General features: G+C 42.2%; 1 protein-coding gene across 7 annotated transcripts in view; it reads right to left on the reverse strand.

Annotated features, from left to right (window-relative positions):
- Positions 1–21,891, reverse strand: part of myt1lb (myelin transcription factor 1-like, b) — a 120,227-nt gene that overhangs the window by 25,462 nt on the left and 72,874 nt on the right. For all 7 annotated transcript variants that reach the window (XM_065966194.1, XM_065966191.1, XM_065966195.1 and 4 more), the window contains 5 exons: positions 16,603–17,075; positions 12,382–13,572; positions 7,758–7,892; positions 3,551–3,641; positions 1,300–1,407 (listed from right to left, as the gene is read on the reverse strand). In XM_065966194.1, coding sequence (XP_065822266.1) covers positions 1,300–1,407; positions 3,551–3,641; positions 7,758–7,892; positions 12,382–13,572; positions 16,603–16,984 — 1,907 coding nt within the window. In that variant the 5' untranslated portion in view covers positions 16,985–17,075. The remainder of the gene's footprint in view (positions 1–1,299; positions 1,408–3,550; positions 3,642–7,757; positions 7,893–12,381; positions 13,573–16,602; positions 17,076–21,891) is intronic.

Genomic DNA, 21,891 nt, shown 5'->3' on the forward strand with positions numbered 1-21,891 from the left:
AAATCAAAACTACTTATGACTTTTCATCACAGATTTTTCATGTCAATCAAAGAATTGCTCTTCAAAAAGCTCTGCCTTCAAAATGACAAATGAGGCCAGTGTTGTTAAAATCCAATAAAGTCATTTGCCGTCAGTAGTGAGCGCAGACATGAACATGCAGTCTGTTGGAAGTACTCTCAGGGGACGGAAGAACATCAACATTCAACACAAAGGGGATTTTGAACGTCTCAAAAGGTTAAAAAAATGGAGGACGAAAAAACAACAAAATGTTCCAATATGACCAGATAACAGATTTCTACATCCTTGGTTAGTGTGATGTCACAGACAGTAAACCTGAAGGGACATAGTCTTTTACATACGTTATTAATCCCTGAGGGAAATTCTGGTTTACACTCTGTTGTTGAGAGACGTGCTTCACACACACATAGGCCTGACACACACACATGCACAAACAGGACCTGTGGACCTGCATTAATGGAGAGATGTCAGAGTGAGGCTGCCACACAGGGACAAAACCAGAGCTGTTTGGGGTTCCATGCCTTGCTCAAGGGCACTCATCTAGTCCTCGGGAAGTGACCTGGCACCTCTCCAGCAGCCAGACCAACTTCCATATTTTGGTCCACACTGGGACCTGAACCGGAGACCCTACAGACTGAGCTACTGCCGCCCCAAGACTCAAATAGTCTTTTCTCAAATTGTTATTAATCAAATGAAATATTTAAGATACTTAATGTTAACATGTTTTTTTTACATTTTGACAAAGTGGGCTTCTATGTCCAATGAACAGATGTAACAGATTTAATATGTTTATTTACTTAAACATATTGAATAAAAATTACTATTTCATTGAACCTCCTTTATATTAGTTGATTTATGAAAGAGAAGAGAAATTCAATGTTTCCATGGAAACAACAATGGACGGGAAGCTAAAGGTAGCCTACAATGCAAAAATAAAAAAATAAAAAAGATCCTGTTTTTGGTCAACTACACGGCAAAACAAATAAATCTTTGAAGATTATGGTTCAGTTATTTTACATGATATGAAATTCATCAGCCTGCCTTTTTAATCAATTACATTTTATAAATACAAATTTAGAAAACAGAATAGGGTTCATAGTCTGACAACACAAAATATACTTCCACTTTATCGCCTCTTTTTTTCTACATTCATTCAGAGCTGGAAATGTCTGAAATCAAATGTCGTACTTCTCAATGTTAAACAGGAATCTTTGTCATATGCACCTCTTAGAGTTTGGAAACCTTCAACACAGAATTCTCAAAGTGAAGAGTCATTCTTACCTTAAGACTCGGTCAGACGCCTGGTTGGATTTGGGGCCGTCACAGCCCTGGTGCTTCTCCTGGGCTTTGGCCAGCTTCTCGGCTGCTGCGATGGGACAACCTGACAGACTGAAAGCAGAAAGGGACTTGAGTGGCATAGTGTAATGTGACACATTTTGAAAATGTGAAAATGTTTCATTGAATGGAAATGCTGGAAAGTGTGTGGCTTGTACTTTTATAAAAACAGCTGTCTGTCAGCCAAACAACCCCGATGTCTACCAGTTTGGAAAAAAAAACCTGACTACAGTTCAGGAAGTCTCTGTTTAAAATGCAAAATCATTCATTTTCATCCTTTTTAACACCTTCATAACAACAAAATTGGCAACAGCTTGAATGTTTCTGGTTGAGCAGCTTGAAATAATTCTCAGAATAGATATTCCCATATGGACAAATGTGCATTTTAATGTGCATATTGCAGCATTTTGTTTCCTTGCTGACATGATGCATTTGGGATCTAAACTTACAGTGTGTTCATACAGAATTAAGGCTGTAAAACTTCTTCCTGACAACTTACTGACCAGATGTGACAAAAGTTCATGGTGTTATCCTTAACCCCTATTATTCTCCATCCAGTCTGTCAACTGTAGTGTGCATAGCAGCGGTGAAAGAATCACCTCTGACAGTGGCCTCAAGCCAGTATGGAGTTGTGTGCGTGCGCACCTGTCATCAGACGTGCATGGATGCGGGCAGGGGAAAGAGTGCGTGCTAGTTTATACCATCTCCTTCTTGTAAAAGTGAAAGTTTACTGTGCGTGTCCATATGTGTGCCTATTTTGCGCTGCAGCCGTGTCATGTCACTGAGCACAGCAGGGAGCCATTCTGCTCCTCCCAGGTCTGCACCTCTCCTGTCACCCTGGCTGAGTGGCAGAAAGGTGCTAATGGCTGCTGCTATGCCCAACTCCCCGAGCATCTGCTGGGGGTGACACTCCTCTTTCACTGTCACCTCGCCCCGTCTGACAGTACCCGCAAGAGCGCCATGCTATTTCAGTGCTCCCCTCCAAACCTGCACCTGATGGATGCCATTTTTCGCCATGAGCTGATAAATGATTTATGTAGAAGGTGTGAATCGCTGCATTTTAATCAGTCTGAGTCAAACTGTGCAGATTGTTAGGAAGCTGAACTACTTTAACTGTTTCCTTCTACAACATTTTAATAATATCTATCTCAAAGCAGCTGTGACTTTTATTTGGACAAGGAGAAGGCAACACATAGAAGCTATATGACGGCCTACATAAGGGGTCAGTGAAGTTTTGATAATTTATACCATAACAATGGTGTGTTTGTGTCACTCTGCCATGACACAGCTGACACTTTGGGATCACTTTTAGCCACTGTGATAAGCCTTTCTGGCTCCTTCTAGTATTTCAAATAATGACAAATAAGCTGAGCCAATCATGTTGGGGTTGAAGCTATTAAATGTAAAGCATAGGTAAAAAGAAACTGGCAATTTCTAATCATTTTAAAGCTTCACATGGAAGCTACTGGGGCTAGCAGCTAGCATCAAACACAGTGTCCTGAGTGGTTTTTGGTGCAGAGCTGCAGAGTGAACCAACCACACTTGATACAATCCAAAACATACAAGCTGGAGTTAGATTTCTGGGGAGACTACGACATAGTGTAGCAGAATACAGGAGAATAAATCAGCCTTTACTACCAAAATACAGAAACGGTATTTAAATTATAGTGATGTTTTTACAGCCTTAATTAAAAAAAATAAAAAGTTCCACAACACATTAAGCTCTGTAGTCCTGTTTCACCATTAACATTTATTAATTACATTAATTTACCTTTCTGTCTTTGGCTTTTATTTCAATTAATCAATCAATCTTGATTTGTATATAGCCGATTCATAACAAATGTCATCTCTCTAAAAGAGCAGGTACAAGACCTTCTTTCTGTCCCCACTTAGTTTTGTTGAATATCCACTATTAGCTTATTTTAAAAACCCTCTTTCTGAGTCTTAATCTGTTGTGGGTTAACTAATCTTAGTATTTTAGCATTTAATGTTGCAAGCGTAACATGACTCATCCACACACACACACACACACACACACACACAAACAGAAAATTATGGGGTTTATAATAACTGAAAAAATACAACTTGAATGAAAACTTAATCAGAAAAATACCTCAATGAAAAAAATCCCCAAAGTAAAAAAACGGAGGACGCAACACGGACAGTGCCAGTTTGGTGAGGGCAGTCTGTCACTTACCTTCTGTGGGAGTTTCTGTTGCTATTGACATGGCCGCGTCCCGTGCAGCCAACCGTAGGACACTTAAGAACATTCTCATACATTGCCACAACTTCGTTCAGACAGGAGAAAGGAGTGAAAGACAGGGAAGGTTAGGAGCCCCTTAGAGTCAACGCGTGAGCTCTATTAGTGTGTGAGGAGCTTGGCATTATAAACATCATTAAGAAATGAGCCTGTGTGAACCCAAATGACCTCTTCTTCATTTTAATGAACACTAGTTTGAGAGGGCAGCCGAGGTTTCCCACCATATTGCTTCCACTTATCTGGCCCTTTCAAATTAGTATTCATGGAATAGAGGACAGTCATGAATAAAAAGATGTCATTTAAGTTTAACAGGACGAAGCCAGCAAGAGACAGAAATGGGTGGATATTTTTGGGCATGCAGAGCAAACCAACAGCCGGCAATCATGCAAAACACAAGCCTTGAAATCAATGGAGGAAGCAGACGGACAGAATACGGCGCCTTGATAGAGTGTGCGTTGTTATCAGCAGCACGTTGTTAGGGTAGAGAGCGCAGTCTTCAATACCATTTACCATTAAAACAGTCCATAACTGTCTCGGATCCCCTCGGCAACCAGCCAATTAGATTAATGATCTATGGATGTCCAAGAGGAGCCGTCAGAGCACTGCAGGCAGGGGCGCGGGGAAGGGTCGTCTCGCACGCGGGGCCAAACCCCATCGGCACCAGCTTCATCATTATCACCCCCTTAAACTTTAACCCCTCATCATCCTCCTTCCCTTACATACTAATTGGTGTTCGGTGCAGGTAATTGGACAAAGCCTGCCACCTTAACGTGCCACAAGCCAATACATAATGCATATCCCAGATTTGTCCTGCCCTCTGCAAAGACACGGATAGAAATGGAGAGAAATTAGAGCACAGGTTCCTGATTCACTGTGCAAAGACATCACCATAGAGCTATAGGCATTCGATGAATGGGGGGAGGAGGGCAAACAGGACACTTTAAATGCATTCAATGCTACAACAGGATACTATCGTTAAAGACCATAACAAAGACTCCCATGTGAGCTGATTAAATATTTTAGCATTCTACAGAAATGAGCAAACACGAATGGGAATTAATGAATTTGAGATATAATTTAATTGTCATTTTTCACATTTCCCAAGGAGCAGTCTGGTTTCGCTGTGTGATTTCCCAATTAAGTGAAGCCACTGCATTAATAATACATTGTCCATTCAGTTCAGCAAATGTGTTAATAGGGGAGAGAGAGACTTGCCCGTAGCTGAAACTTCCCCACAGGTGGCTACACGCGACATGTTCTCATCTCTACCTTTGAAGTGTTGAAGCAAGGGGTCAAGCTGCAAAATACTGCGGTACACCCCCATCCATGCCCCCCCCCCCCCCCTCCCCCAACTCCCCACTGATACTACTGACCACAAACAGACGGAAACCTGGTGAAGCCTGCTCGCTTCTACAGTTTACACTTATACCAATATCTCCCTCATATAACTCTCCCAGAAACTCACTAAATCATGAGTCAATGTGGAGGTCTTTTGATGCCTTTAGCGTCTGCAACAGATGCTGCAGATTTTTAAACAAACTCACGACGGTAAAATCTGGTTGGGGTGGTTGTCGGGGGCCTTTGGTGGCTCCAACAATAAAGAACTGGGGATTTAAATCTTCTGTGAAACAAAAAGTTGACTTTTAGTCATGACTTTAATTAGGGATGTTCTCAGGCAACTCATTTCCAAGTTGATTAAACGAACATTTAAATTCAGGCTAGTCGACTCGTCTAAAAGTGAGAAAACTCTCAGGAAGCAGTCGAAATTGAGTAGTATTTACTATGCAGTCATTGTCGTGATGAGCTACGTTATCTTTTCCGACTGAGTGGGATCACAGTGTCTGCAGGTAAACAATGTCAAATTGGACTGCAGAGTGTGGCTAAGGTTAGCATAGCTAGTACCAGCCTTCATTCATCCTTGCAGGTTAAAGTCCACATGCCTGGGCCGAATTTGTTCTCGCGTTTTCGCATTGCTCTGGTCAACAAGCCGGTTTAATCTGACACAGCCAACATACATTTTGCAAAATCAAAATATAGCCAAACTGCTGTACCATCCATCCGTGTGCTGGTTTACATGCAGGCAGTAGTGCGGGGAAAGAAGACCCATTAACTGGAGCAACATCCCCGTCAAGTGGCAGGTGGCTGCATTACAGCTTAGACACAACAATTGACTGGTATCGGGGGCCACAAAAAGAATTTTTTTTTTAACCTACTAGTAATTCTGGTAGAGGGTGAAGACTTTCATTGTGTAGTCGGCAAGTAAGGCACAAACCTTATTTTAATCCACACCACTTCAATATTTACCAAGTGCTTTTCGTAGCTTAGATCAATTCCCTTCCAGAAGCTATGCACGATGGGTAAAATCAGATAGTTTTAGTTATCCTGAAGATGTCCCATCCTCTGTCTACTAAATGCCTTGCTCTTTTTTTGCATAGTGCTGTGCTTTCGTTTCATTAGCAGAGGGATAAATCACAAGCGATAACAACACAATCCTATCAAATCGTTGAACTCAGACATAACTTTGACCGTTTTTGTGCTTCATCTGTTATCTTTGGCTTTCTCACCGTACAGTATGTGAGATGCTTCAAACCTCACCTCAACAAATTGCTCTTTGTTTCCACGTGTTAAGAAAGAATAAAAGACCTGTAAGCTATTCTAAAAGGCTCCATGAAAAGAAGCTACTTCGTGAGTCTGAATACGACACCAAAGTGGTGCATGCAATAAACACTAGAAACCTACAAATCATTGTAGGGTTTAAAACACGTTTGCCATTCAAATAATTAACCAGACAAAAAATGTCAAAAACTAATCACAGGGTATTACATTAACTGTTATTTGAGGATACGTCCACATGGCTGTGACTGATAACGTAAAGCACCTAAAGGAGGTTACCTTTTATCAGTGTGCTCTCACTCTAAAGTATCCTATTGAAGTCAGAGAAGAAGAACTGAAGATGATACCAAAGACATCAAGAAGAGAACTTTTTGTGACCCAAAGCATCCTGTGCTGTACCAGGGGTATCATCTCCCCCCAAAAAAGCCAGCCCATCAACACAGGAGAGGAACAGGAGGACGAACGCTGACATCATATTCCAAAATCTCCAGTAACAATCAATTCAGGCCCAGTCCAAATTCCATTTTGGGGATCTTGATCCCAGTCAAGGTCAACTGATCGCAGTTATTTCACATCTATGGGAGACAGGGAGTGCATCTCAGTTTAGCAACCTTTTTGTGTGAGCAGTGCTCCACGGAACAAGAGCCGTCTGTGACACTGCTCGTCTTTACAAGCTCGGTTTTTAATGGTAACTAATTCCTTTGTCATGATAAAGACCCTCTTTTATTTTGATTGCAGTCTGGGTCATGGCAGATCATAACTTGATTTTCACGCTGTGGTTAATGAAACGTGTAAAAGGGGCTTTTACTGAGAAGTTTGCACAAGGTGAATGAGACTAAATAGGCAGGCTGAGATCTCTAAAGGGAAACCACAATATTCATTCAAGGCTAATGTTTATTGCCACTTCACTTGATCCATGGCTTAGAGATATGACACTGCCTCCCTATTCAAAAGAACCTAATTGAGCAAGGAATACGAATACTTGAATGGGGTTCATGGCATGGAAGACTGAAGGAGACGCAGAGTATCGACATCTGTGAGCATTTTGAAGTTTGAAAATGAAATGAGTCAGTCAACATTAAAATGTTACATCAATTAATGAAACACAACAGCATGTTTAACCCTTTCCTTTAACATGACATGCAGTAATAACACATGCTAGGAAGAGGATTGTAACACCTGAAATTATGAAACATGAAGCAGTGGATGGGATTATCATATACTTTCAATCTCTAAGGAGTGGAGAAGTCTCATGCAGTCATTTAAATCCCTGATTGACAGCTCTTGACCATCTGACCAATCATCCAAGGCCTCACTTCCCACCCCTTCACCACGGCACACGAAGCAGGCAATCATTAAGTACGAGAATGGCCCCGTGCAAAAAGGTCAACCACAGTGCAAAAAACGACAACTCAAAGACAGCGCACATCACAGAGGAACATGCCGATTCCTAAAACATCAAAGAACATGAAGGCCACAGGTTTTACAGTCAAACCAGCGTTCGTCTCTAGTGTGACTGTGAGGTGCTTACTTTCTGGTGGCACCCTGTCTTTGTGTGGACAGCCAGAGAGGCTCCGATGGTGGGGGTACAGGCCCGTCACGTGTCCCGTGCCATCACAACCTGGCGTCGGACATCGACTTTCCTTCTTGTCTGCTCGTGAAGCATCTGCAATAAAATAATTTATATTAAGTTTGACTGACGCGTTAGGATATGTGGGGATTCCAGACACATATTCTCAAAGCTAAAACTGTATTCGATAAGTGGACCTAGCCTTGAATGGATGAATGAAAGTGAAGACAATTGAAGTTGCCTTAAACATGCATTGTTTCTAGTGGCCAGCAGGGGGCAATTCCATTGGTTGAAAAAAAAACAAGTCTACTTGTATGTAACCAGAAAGGAAAAATGATCTAATTTCTCACTTGATATAATATCTTAGTCAACATCTTTGGATAGGTTTAATGACTCAGTGTGAAATCGTAAGTCTTCTCCAAAGCACCATGGTGTTAATGTTGTAAATGATGCTCTCATAGTGACCTGCATCCCTAATGATATAACAGTAACTGTTGAGTTCTTACATTACCTCAAATATTTACAACAGTTATCAAAGCCAGATAAATTTTCATTTAACAATTGAAACAGAATGTGTCTTGTCGTGGCGGCTGCCAAGACAGAGCCAGCATGTCAGACACAACATGTTTATCGTTGCCATGGAAACACCGGATGTTACGCTGCATAAGGAAGTGGGAGCTGCTGCTGAATGCTGCTGTACTGTTGCTGTATGTGATTAAAACGTCATGTAAATTATACTTGGATACATCGTCAGTGAACATATTCTCTTCCTCAGGCCTGTTTCACTCGGTCGTCTTGACTACGGTCAACGCAGAGTTTTTTCATTGGGGGTTAGGGGGGAGTATCAGAGGGAATTACTCCCCACTTCCCACCAGCCTCGATGTCATCTTTTGTTATTGCCTTCCTTTGATTGAGAGCCCCCTGGCTGCAAAATGTACATACTGTGCGTTTAAATGTCTTATTTTATATTTTAGATGAAAAAAAGCCTTTATTAACTACTTCCTGTCTAAGTCATGATGTGAAGACTGACGCGGAGAAAGATGCAATAAACGACTTAATAGCAAATCTCTTGATTATGAAGTTTGTTTGCACTAATGAAACTCTCATTTTAGCGAGCTTCATGGAATCTCTTCATCGTGTCAGAATTTATCAAACTTCTTTTCATTCAAACACTCGGGCCTTAACGATGTTCCGCAGAGTTCAGCGTGACAATGAGGGGTCGGAAAAGTTTACACACACTTCAATGAACACACACAGCAGATGAGATTGTCTTTCCCTTCTAAAAACCCGGCTCTTCTATTTCTCCCCAACCCAAATCAGATAACGTTACAACCAAAAAGCACAGATACCAAGCTGTGCCAACTGGCATCGTTTCTCCTGATGTAACCGTCCGTCTGTAAAAACACGCTGACCTCCAAACAAGGCCGATGATTCTTCTTACTGTCGACACAAGTTGGATTCAGAAGGATGCAGTTTAAATGTTGAGAAGGAATAATATATTTGATATCGTTTCAAAAGCCTGTTTACAAGACGATAGCTTTGTATCTGTTTGTAAAATACGTTTGAGTGACAGAAAACTTTATCCAGACAAAGTATTAGCAGAGGAGACAGCGAGAGGCCTTTATCTCCTGCAACAGAAAGACACAACACTGATGAAAGTTTTACAGGTGTGTGTAAGTTACTCCTCCCAAACACTAGAAGTTTGTAAATGACTGATGTCTGACACTTTGCAAAGTCTGGGGAGCTTGCAGTGTCACTCTATAAAATGAGATTATTTCCCATTCTGCTCCTTATTGAAATTTACGACGAATAAGCAGAAACAGAAGCAGCTTGTTTGCCACAGCTGTCCATTTGTGTGCACTGGTCTGTCTTATATGAGCTGATTTTTGTCTGTTACGGTGGCTTGTCTGGTATTGCAATCTTGCAGGCCACTTGTGAGGCTTTTATTTTTCCCTACATGAAAATCACCACTGTGCAAATGTGTCCTAAAGGCACATGCATCTCCAACCGTTCCCAACCAGCAGTTAAGACCATGTCAATGATCATGATTCAGGAATAAAAACTAAAATAAACACTAAACATGATTAAAAGAAATTTAGAGTATAAGACCAAAAATACAAAAAATCTGGCTTCAAACATCTCAGACTAAGTTTTATGACCATCTTATATCAAACCAGTGCACTTACTGTAACTCCAGCAGAACCCCTTGATTTGAGTTAAACAAAGCAAACAATGTCTGCGAGCATGAACTCACTGGAAAAGTTATTTTGTTTGAGGCAGGTGTTAGTCGCTTTATGTTACAAAGTTACTGACCAACCAAAAATCTGCACATTTGTCCCAAAAATTGTGATTGTGTTTCAGGCGTTATTTTGTAAAATAAAAAATAAAAAACATCACAATTTCATTATAAAAAATGTGATGAGTCCCTCTTTGTCATTATGTACAAAAATGACTGACAAACTCTTTGATGACAAAACAATAAACTGAAACTTTACTTTTTGTGATCAAGTTGTTGTTTTTTTTCCTATGAGGAGGAATGGGGTTACAAACCGAAGCTCACCAGCAGCAAAACTTATTCGGTGGAATGCAATTTCAGATGTTACACATTGAAATTAAAAAAGAACCTAAAAAGGATTCTTTTCATTCTGTCTGTAAAAGAAAAGATACACAAAATATAAACCTATATGCTGAAACATTTTTTTAATTATTAATTGTTATATGTTTTTAGTCTTTTGCTTGTTTTTGTTAAAACTACATTTTTGTATCTCATATGTAAAGTCTGACATTACGTGAGAATTATTGGTTTGATATACTTATATATAACCTTGTACATGTCTTCCAGGAGTGGTTTCATATAAGCTCTTCACAGACTTTACCACATCCACATCCACTCACACTCTTCTGTTCTTTATGTACTTCCTGTGTGTTAATTGAATTAATAAATAAATTCATTTAAAGAAATCAATGAAAGAAAGACTGAATCAAATCAGGGCTTGTTGGGTGAAGCGGATGAGAATTATAATCAAGTGAAGGGGGCAGCAGGGTTGAGAAGCACACATATTCATACATTTACAAATGAGTCACCAAATGAGATTTCATGTCACATTCATCTGAAGAAGGTGGACGTCATTATCCTTGGTGGAGCTCGTTTATCTTTGTCAGGTTACTGTCATATCAGTTTGGAACAATATTGCAGAGTCACGTCTGGCACGGGAGAAATTCTGTGTTGATAAAGAACTTGGTCTGCATGCATGATGTGGCTTCTTAATAACAGCTTCTTTTGGGGGACATTATTACATCGACAGTGTTTGAACAGTACGTTGGAAATCATTTCTCCGTTTGCACACACACATACATGATGCATGGGCTTTGCCTGCCTCACTTCCATTGTAGGGAGTGGAGGCAGCCAAGTGGAAGGCATATTAGAAAGCAGGGGATATTGATTGTGGCTGGGGACGGTCTGTGCTTTGCATAGCAAATGGCCCCCATTACCATACCATCTCTGGATAATTAATGTGCAGTCAGTAGGCCTGTCGTTCGTTATCGGTCATTCTGATACTGTTCAATTTTCATCTCGGCCTCATGCTTCTCTTATGGAGCTGGCCTCTCCTCTGAACCCCCCCCCATCTTCCATCACCCACTCCCCCTCCCTCACCATGCTCTGTGTTATGAATCACACAGGAACCCTGGTCAACGAGTGTCTGCTACTATCTTGCCCGGGGAAAGATGTTATCGTGATGCAGCTGTCTCGTATCCTCTCATTATTCCAACATTAGCCAGACGCAGGGGCCATGGAAGGCTCTTGAAATTAACATTTGTGTGGCATTTAAGTGGCAATATATACCGACTGTGAGTTGTGTGGCATTTAAGGTGTGATATCACCCCTGCTGTGAAATAGCATGCTCTTATTTGTTGGTCTCATCTGGAATCTTCTGTATGGGAGGAAATCATTTAACCTAACCATGTCTGAATACAGTGGCAGTAAAATATTTAATTAGAGGAGCAAGAATGAGCTAAACAAGAGAGCATCCAGCACTTCTAGGACAGTGTATAACATTCACCACTGATGGAATAGTCCAGTCTCTGTACTATATGATTAGCATTATATGTGTATTTTCTGCAGAATCAATCCTCTCTGAATGCAGGAGGCCACTGTTTTGTAGCTTCCTCTCCGTAGTGCTTGCGCAGGGTTAAAAATAGGCAGCTTTACCCCAAGCTGCATCGCAGGGATGAGATTTGCGGCCCTAACAGGCCGTGCAGATTGCCATTACTTATGCCTGACAAGCCTACCCTCTGATGTTTCCATGCTGGCCTATTTTAACAACATAAGCTGCTGCTGCCGCTCCCGCTGCTACCCGAGATGCGAATTTCCAAATTGGCTAAAAAAGCTTGTCCTGGGGTTATACTGAGGTTTCCAGAATGCATGTAGGCTGTCTAGTCTCCAGTACAGGACAGATAGAATACAGAGCCCGACAGAGGCAGACAAACATTATACCTGAGCTTGTTAAATGAGGTAAACATGTCTACACTCGTGCAGATATGAAGGCTTGGTGTGCATCTGAGCGTGTCAGAGATAATCACTCACCTTTATGGTAGAAAGGTTTCTTCATACCATCAGGAAGCCGGGCTTTACGTTCCATACCGTATCCATGCCGATGGCCATGGTCGTCATGGTTATACCTCACACCGTCTCTCCTGGCAGCATCGGCCGCCATTTTATCCCGCATTGCCTTGGCGCGTTCTGACTCTAGTGCAATGGCCTTCTCCAGCAGGGACAAGTTCCCCTTTGTCATGTCAAACACCTCCTCCGACCGGTCCGACGTCACAGAGGCCGTGTCCTCGTCGTAGTCCCGGTGGTTCGTGTGATATCGGTCGTCCTGCGCGCAACTCGAGAAGGCCTTGGAGCGCGGGCTCAGCTGCTCCTCCAGCTTCAGGAGATTGTCCATGTCGGAATAGTTCCTGTCAAGTAACCGCCTCTCCTCTTGGCTGTGGTGGAAGTCGGCGTAGCTGTGATGCTGCGCCTGTTGATTGGGATCGCCGCATGAAAAATGGTTCAGCTGGGACGGTCCGTTGCGGTCGGAGGACTTTGTCTCGCTTAGTTTCCGCGCCAGGTCAAAGCATTGGTTCCGTAGGCACTCCAGACTGCTTAAACACACTTCCTCATCGCTGTTTTCTATTTGTCCGTTACCGTTGGTCTTACCTTGTCCATTACCACTGTTGTGTGCATTTCCCCCATTGTGACGGCAGTCGCTCTGCCCGCCATTCTCGGCTGATCCATCTTCAAATTCCTGTCCATCTAAAGTGTCAGACAGTACGGCGCCGTGACCTTGTGCCAACAGCTTTAGAGAGTCCACCGTCTCCCGGACTACATCACTGTCAACGTCCAAACTCAGTTCTCCCCTCTGTGGTTCAACCCCCTCCCCCTCATCGTCTTCCTCCTCATCCTCCTCCTCTTCTTCTTCCTCCTCCTCCTCCTCTTCCTCCTCCTCGTCCTCCTCCTCCTCTTCCTCCTCATCATCTTCTTCTTCCTCTGCGCTGTTCGAGGAGTTGCTGTTCATTTCGGACTCCGTCATGGCTCGGTTGGCGGCGTCCTCTGCGATCTTGCCCAGGTTGAGGAGGGACTTGGCCACGAGCTCGTCGTAGTTTTCGTACTCTTCGTTGTTGTTGTTGTTGTTGTCGTCCTTCTCCATCGCCGGGCCGGATTTGGGATTGCCACCGCCACCGCCACCTCTGCCGTCACCCTGAGCCCCCTCGCCGCTGCTCATCTGATCGTCCTCTGTTTGAAAGAAAGAACAAACGTCTTGTAATTTCATTTGCCTCGTTCTATTTTACTGCTAAATCAAATTTCTGGGCTTGGTCCCTCTAAATTGGATAAGGAACTCTTTGCTTCCCCTAATAATTTACTTTGAGAGTCTTAACAGCAGCTTGTGTTTTGAATTGTGAATCAGCACAGGAAGTTAAATATAGTGGTTGGGGAAAGTTCCAGAGAAAGACGCTTTGATAAACAAGGGACTCTATCTCAGACGAGCCTTATTTTTCCCCTTATTTCCTGGATGTGTTTAAAAATGATACTCACAGGGCTTATGACTAATAGTATTACTAAAGAATTCTGTAAATAGCTGCAAATGAGATAATATTTCATTCATTGTTCCACAGAGCAAATCAAAACAGAGAATTTTTTTGAATTACAGAGAAGAGTCTAAAATCTGAGAGATAATTTGGTGTTCAATCCGCGACACGATGAACCTCAGTCAGTAGCTATTCATCCTTTGCTAGTAAAGTTCATTTTTCATTCAATCATCAGTATCTTTAGAATTCCTTTCACTGCCTAATTGATTCTGACAGGCTGCAAAAGGTTACTGAACCTCTTCTGTCAGTAATTTCAAGCACTCACTCCTGGAGCACTTCCAATCTCTCCTTTCACATTTCCGCCCTGAGCCGCCAAGAGCACATTGCTCACGTTGGCGTCACATTTGCCACTTACATTCCTGCAGAGAAAATTAACCCAGAGCTCCCCAACCCCCCACCCCCCTCACCATGCACACTCTCACACACACACAGAAATAATAATAATAGCAAGTTTGAATTCTGGTGAGAAATTAGCAAATCACAAGACATAATAATATTTAAAAACCTGCCATAGTTATTGGTGTTTATATTTGAATTAAAACCAGATTCAGTGATTTAATCACAATAAACATATCAAGGTGAACCTGACTGTTTTAAAAGTAAAATATTAAATACACAAAAGCACAGGAATATGAAATAAAAAAAAAAAAATCTGAATTTATTCAAACATCCTTCTTAGAAAACCCCTCACACTGACACTAAGCTACACACACTCAAAGCTAATGAGAGCAATGCTATATCGGTGCTGGGGGGGGGGGGGGGGGGGGGGGGGGGGGGGGGCGAGGGCTTTAGAGCGGGAAGAGGAAACAGTCACGAATGACCAGGCACATATTTTGACAGAGGAAGGCTTCTTACAGAAACCTCCTGCACCAGGGGTTTAATTTTTGATGGTATGAAACGTGGCACAAGGAAGCAATTTGAAGAGCAATCAAGGTACACAAAAGGGATACGGAAGCGAAACAGATTAAGGCGGGAACAGAGGGACTGGCGCTGCCCTGAATTGGCTTTGGATTAGCTATAGAGATGTGCATGCCACTGGGAAACACAGAGAAGCTCCCAAATGTCACCTCTATTACATGGAGGAGATTGGAATCTGCCAAGTGACCACGCAGTATTGCTGTCTTGGGGCAAATAGGAAGCCTGATAATGATCCATATGGAAAGATTTTTCTGCCTTTCTCCCAAAAATCCTGCAGATTTAAATGCTGCTCATAACGGTAAGGTGTCCCCTGGGAGGTCAAGACTTGCAAAAAATTGCAAAAAAGGCAAAAAGACAAGATATTAGCAAATTGGGAAAACATCTTCATCAGTATGATCCATTTTTTCTTTCCTTTTTTTTTTCTTTTTTTTTTTTTTTAGAAAAAACACTGAAAACAACAGACAAACCAATAAAAGCCAACCAAACCAAAAGCACTCAATGAAACCAAATACAATAACACTATATACAATGACTGATAGGAATAGAAAGAGAGGAGGATGACAGGCTCAAGAGAAGGTGTGTCAGTGGTAAGGGTCAGGCCTCGGCTGTGGGCTCTAACCAACACCTCTTGTCTGTAGCGACGTTTTCACATCTTAGAAGAATATAGGAAGCATGGCAGCTGAGATGCCACATCAACACTGTAGGAGGGTAGAGCTACGCGCCAAACAGGGTTAACACACTCCTCACTCACAGCCTCACTCTTAATTGGACTTGAAGGGACTGTCAGGTCCAATTGTGATGCAGGGGTGGTGGAGAAAAACCTGCCAAATCTGGTTTTGGGCATGTCGAAGGTCGGGGTGGTATGTTTGGTGCAGAAGTTCCTCTTAAATGATATATCCAAAAACTGGTTTACATTTTAGCATAAAATGCAGGAAAATAAAAAATAGAGTCGTTCTTTAGCTGTTTACCGCTCTATTATTCCTTTAGAGTGGAGGTACAAATGAAGATAATTTTATTATTTAAAATGAGTTTCTCAATAGTCTTTCTGCAGGTTGGAATAATAATCATGGCCCCGGGTTGGAGAACGTAGAATTATTTAAGTGTCTTATATGATTTAATTTTCTGACAAAGATTTTGTGCACAGAACTTTAAAGCAATTAAGTAGGATAAACGCAGAGGAGGACTGTAGTGGTTTTAGCCATCATATAAGAGTAGCAGCAAAACATCGTCATGTCCTGAACGTCACCACCAACTGTACTTCATAAATATCTATTTCATTTTTAGGGGAGAATTACATTGGAAGACTCATTCTTGTCTCTTATCTAAATTAAATATAAAAGCTACAAGCCCCTACCCCCACCCCCTAATCTTTAAGATTAAAAAAAAAACGACTAACCTTATAAAACAACACACCATTTCATCCGCAATAAAATATATATTTTTTTAATAATTTGACTTAAAAATGGGGGGATCTTATCGCCGGGATCGTCTTATATTCAGGCCAATACAGTCAGTAGTCGGTTAATTTGTCAACCTTTAGACACAACCAAGTCAGCCTTCTACTCTCCAGTCTTTGAGCTAAGCTAAACAGCTTCAAGGTTTAGCCGAAAACTTGTCAACACCCAAATGACAGTGCTAATATCTCAGTTTCAGCTAGAAGGCATATATGCATTTCTCCTAAATTTGATATGAACTTTTTGTAAACAAGTATGTTTAGTAGATTTATCTTAAAAACAAAATGATGATAGAGGACTCTCACCTTGCCCTTGACCCAGCTCTCCTTCGTCATCCTCTCCATCTTCATAGTCTACCTCCTCCACGGCATCCTCCTCGTCCTCTGCTTCTTCCACCCTCTCCTCCTCGCCCTCCTCCTCCTCTTCTTGCTCCACTTCTACCTCTTCTTCTTCCTCCTCTTCCTCGTCCTCTCTGTCCCCTCTTTCCACCTCCCCTTCTTCATGCTCAATTTGCTCTTCATTGTAGTCCATATAACCTTCAACCTCCTCTTCTTCTTCCTCCTCCTCCTCCACTTCTCCCTCCTCCTCCTCCTCTTCTACTGCTCCTTCCTCCTCCTCTTCTTCCCTGTCGTCCATCTCCTCAGTTCCGTCTGTCTCGTAGCACTCCTCCATGGTGGAGTTGTCCATGTCATCTAGGTAGGTGCTCCTCTTGGGTGAAGTTTCTAGGGTTTGTCTTTCAAGACTTTTTCTCTTCTTGGCCAGAGGGCAGCCGTACACACTGCAGAGGAGAGACAAGATGGCAGCCATTAGACTTTAGCTTCACCTGGGAATAAATGCTAACGCTCATTTGCATACAGGCGTCTGTTTGAAGGTGCTGACGTTATTTAAACAACAACCAAAAAGAATACAGTGTTCAAAACGCCAATGGAACACGGACATGGACCCTTACTTGAAGTAAAGCATGCTTTCTGTTTCTAAGAATATTATAGAGCTGTACCAGACTCAGGGCCTGATTCACTGAGAATGGATTGTGGCCACTAATGGCTCCAGTAATTACACATTATATGCTCCCGCTAGTTGCTCGTTCTGAAGTTCTAATTCCCAAAGAATATAGCCAGAATGATATTAAGGAACAAAAATATCCAAAAAGGTGTCCTGCTCTCTGTAGTGTGCTTTTGTTTTAGGTCTGAATGTGGGGAGAAGCTACCTGCACCTTTAAGCCTGATTTATACTTCTGCTACTTCTGCTGTGAATCTATGTTGTATGTTCATGTCGGTTTTTTACCTACAGGGAAGCCAGCTTACGTAGCAGGACGTGCACCCATTAAAAAAATTGGAAGCCCTGTGATTGGACTGCTGGGTAGCATCGTTGCCGTTTGCAAAATTCTGCAGAAGGAATAACACTACAAGCCTGTGTAATCAACTAGGGCTCATTATTTATCAGCTGCAACTCCATCATAATACACTCAGTTTCAGTTGCCATGGTTTCCTGTACACAAACATGCAGATCATGTTTTTCACTTTTTTTTCACTCTAACTGCCCATGGTTGTTAGCAATGTGTATGTGAATTAGACACTTTTAACCAATGAGGCCGATTTGCATAGGAAGAGGCCAATACTGCACAATGGATCATTTAAAATATGCACAAACAGCAACAGTGCACAGAGTCTCTGTTCGCTCTGCAGCGCACTCAGGGCTGCATTTAACCCTTTGTGTGTGTGCTTTGTGAATTACACAGTGTATTTTTGTCCCACTTGCACAGCTTACATGTTAGCAAAAGCTGTATGATCCTTTATGAATCTCAGAATATTCAGTACAAAACAGACAGAATAAGAAATGACAAAATTGCAGCTCGGCACCACACCAATCTTGTAGAAAAGGCTCAGTGGGAAATTAAAACTTCTCCAGGTTGTTACTTTTTTCGTGTTTCCGATGAGGTCACCATCGTGTTATTATGTAACAGGATGAAGTACTTTAGTCACCAAGAAAGTTAGAGTCAGTGCCAGCACGGCTTGCTTGTGCATGCCTCCAGTCAAGACTTTCAAAGTAAATCATATAAAGCTTTTTTTTTTCAACCTGAAACAGCTGTATTCAGTTTTGTTTGTGAAAGGAGATAAGAGACGAATCAGATAAAACTAAGGGAATAATGAATCCTAACCCTTATCCCATACACTTTAGATGGCAGCAGCTGACTTTATTCCCCTCATGACTTCTTTTAAAAGAAGAGTGTGGACCAAACAATGTCTTCTTAAAGAAATATTGACTTTTTCAGTTTCAGCTTTTTTGGACTGTTTGTTTCAGAGGGGTTCAACCCTATTTTGAACATTCGTCTGTCAATCAAATCCTCAGCATTAGAGACCCGAGCTTCATTTTAAGACATTTACAGACTGGTTCCTCTGCACATTTATGTACAATGGAGAAAAGAAAACAAACATGCAATTAGACTTGGGATCTTCTCAATTGACGATTGGAGTTGTTGACTTTATGAAGGGAAACCCAAGAAAATTGTACGAACTAACTATTGAGCATCTACACAATGCTCTATTTCATCCGGTTACAAAGAGATACAGTCTCTATCTTTGTATCAAACAAAGAGATTTAACAGTTTAATTTCACATTCATTTATATTCAGGTAACATCCGTTTGTTCTTCAGGTAAATCACTGAGCGTGCTCCCCAAACACTTTGTTTCAGACTGATATGCCCTTGTTCTGACGTGAACCGAGCGCAGCAGAACACAGAGGCTTGTCTGGAATTGACTGTAAGAGGGGAAAAGACAACCTGTAGCCTGATTAATTGAATCTTGCCCCGGCGCCTCGATTTTAATGTATTCTCAGACTCCCCTCGGCAGCAGGGGTACAGATCCTAATCTGATAATCTGATAATCTGTGTATTCGCTCAGGCTATTGATCACAGGGGGTTTAATCCATTTCTCTCATCAAACCACTGGGAGCCCCGAGCTGCTACCTGCCCCCCAATGCAATGTCGACTTGTGTTTTTACACATGTGTGTGTTTTTGTGTGACTCCGTGCACATATTTGGCACATTTGAACCAAAGCACCCACAGTCAGAATTATGATGAGTTCTGCTGAGTGTTTTGGCCATCAAATAACACCCCCCCCCCCACACTGGAGTGTAAGAGAGCTAAACACGCTTTGGGCATGTTCACTCGGCTGTGAAATATCCCTGGCTCCTATTTTTACAACCTCTGGATGTTTCCCCGGCTCGGCGCTGCTTAGAGTAAGACCTGATGTGAATGAAAGGCACAAGGCTGTGTGCAAGACTGACAAAAATGGTGGTTGTTTGTAAATAAGCTTTTTTTTTTTTCACACAGCCTGTAAAAGGCAAAAATAGTTCAAAAATCATTCTATGTAAAAGGTAGGTGTTGGGTGTATCTTGTTCCACCTTTTGACATCTGTGTAAATTGTGGGAGTGGAAAGGACAGCAGAGGTGCATGGCGTAGTGTTACTCACCAGCAGTTAGCGGCTAAATCAGAGACGAAGAAAAAGAAGTCATCAGCTAACCAAACTTCCCTGCGATGTTCAGGAACATATAAAACCATAAAGGATCATTATTTTTGTTTAGAAGCTGTTAGACCGGTTTGTTAACTTCACACTGACGTCTTACATGTCACCCATTACTTGAAGGAACTCCAGCATGGTGTTTACAATCTCAAATTAGGGCAGTTGAGTGACTCAGGACAACATCTTTGAACAGATACTTGCAAATTCCATGGTGGACGTGTTCTGGTTGTATATTTGGAGGAGTGTCATCAAACAGGCTTTGTTTAGCATGCAAACAGTCCATATAGAGCGAGGACAAGATGCAGAACTGATTGACTAAAGTGCAATCCTAGAACGATCGAGTCAGCGTTTCAGAAAATGTCTATAAACAGAAATCTGCATCTGATTGCAGCTAACGATCGAGTCGTAGATGTTGTCGCTTAACATCAACTTCATTTTTGAGACTCAAGTTACAAGTCAGACTGTAAAAAATGACCGAACCTTGAAAGAATATACCTTCGCCTGAATACCCTTCATCTCTTTTTTGGGATATTTGATCGCCTTATACCGGAATACCCTGAAATACCCCCATTTGAAATTGTGAAAAAGCAATGTGGGCATAATGCCAGGTTGTCTGTATGGTGTTATTGTGGGATCTATGGACTTATCTCAGTGGTAGGCTGTATTGTAGGAAAGTGGACTGTAGTCTGACAAACTTTTCTTCTCTTTGTTCCTGTTGTTCAAGTCAGTGAGTCCCACAGTTCAATATCCTATCCATCCAGCTCTCACTCTCTCCCTCTCTCTCTTTGCAGTCCTGGACGTCCATCAGTCAGCCAGGGTCCAGTCAGCTGGCAGGCTCAATCTCACCCAGCCCAGGGATCCCTTAATGGTCTGACCCCCTGCACCCCCTGCAAACAGGGGCCTCATTTCATTAATCTAAACCCACATGGAAACTCATTCCCTGCCTGACAGCCAGACCTCTCCCCCAGGGCAGCGCGAGGGTCTGCGGGACAGTGAGCGAGGGAGGGGTGTGCGCTGCGGCACTGTGATCAATAGCGCTTGTGACCAAACATCTCAAAAGCACATTAAAATGCCACTCATCCTGGCCCCTCCGTTCCAGGGACCTCTCCAAATAAATCAAGCGCCGGTCCCAGCAGGTTAGCTGCTGCCAAGGCAGGCGGGCTGGCAGGAGGAGGATAGGTGAGTGGGAGGAAGTGGGGGGGGGGGAGCAGGGGTGGAGGGAGGGAGGGAGATGGAGAGTGGGAATGGCAGATACAGACCCTCACCCACCCTCCTGTCATCTGGATCCTGCCTCTCTAACTTTTACCTTAACTAGAAAGCAGTCTTATGACAACTTTTGCTGTTGTGGTTTCTCACTGGCTGAGAGACGATGAAGGAGAATTATTTTATGTTTAATCTTTTAACATGTTTTGATTCATAGATGCATTCTGTTTTGGAAGTGATCTAGTTGTTCACCTGAGACAGCAGCCACTACACAGCTGTAACTGCTGCAAAATATTCCTATAGGTCAAATACAGTGACCACAGTATGTCCTTTAAAAATACTATTGATTCCACTGACTAGCTGGAATTGTTATTAGAAGTGTTTGAAAGTTGTCAGTAACTTACCGGACAAAACACAGGAGTTGCAGATCTATTCCTGCCTTATTCTTCTTGTGTATTTTTGTTAGATTCAAGCTAATCATTTATACCAGGAACAACACAATACCTAAATAAAGAGGTCACAACCTGATAGAAATGCTCCTTAAAGGGACTTTCACATAGGATACGGTGTGGGTCATGCTAGCAGCGGGGTACGGCGCGGAGTTGGGTCGTGCACATCATCACGTCCATCGGTTATGAAGTTATGAAGTGACCGAAAAGACAGTCGTGAAAATAGATCCTACTACAGCACAATGTATTTATATGTATATATTTGCATTGTATTATTTATTTATACTAATAGGAAGACAGCCCTCGGACCTTTCTTCTGCTGAGGAGGAAGAGATGAGTAGCAAAGAAGAAGGGCATGACTCGATTTGGGGGAGTTTAGGGTCATCCAGGAGTTTCAGCTCTATAACGACTGCTAGACA

The sequence above is a fragment of the Labrus bergylta genome, chromosome 18, assembly GCF_963930695.1.
Source record: "Labrus bergylta chromosome 18, fLabBer1.1, whole genome shotgun sequence".
In the NCBI taxonomy this organism is placed as follows: Eukaryota; Metazoa; Chordata; class Actinopteri; order Labriformes; family Labridae; genus Labrus; species Labrus bergylta.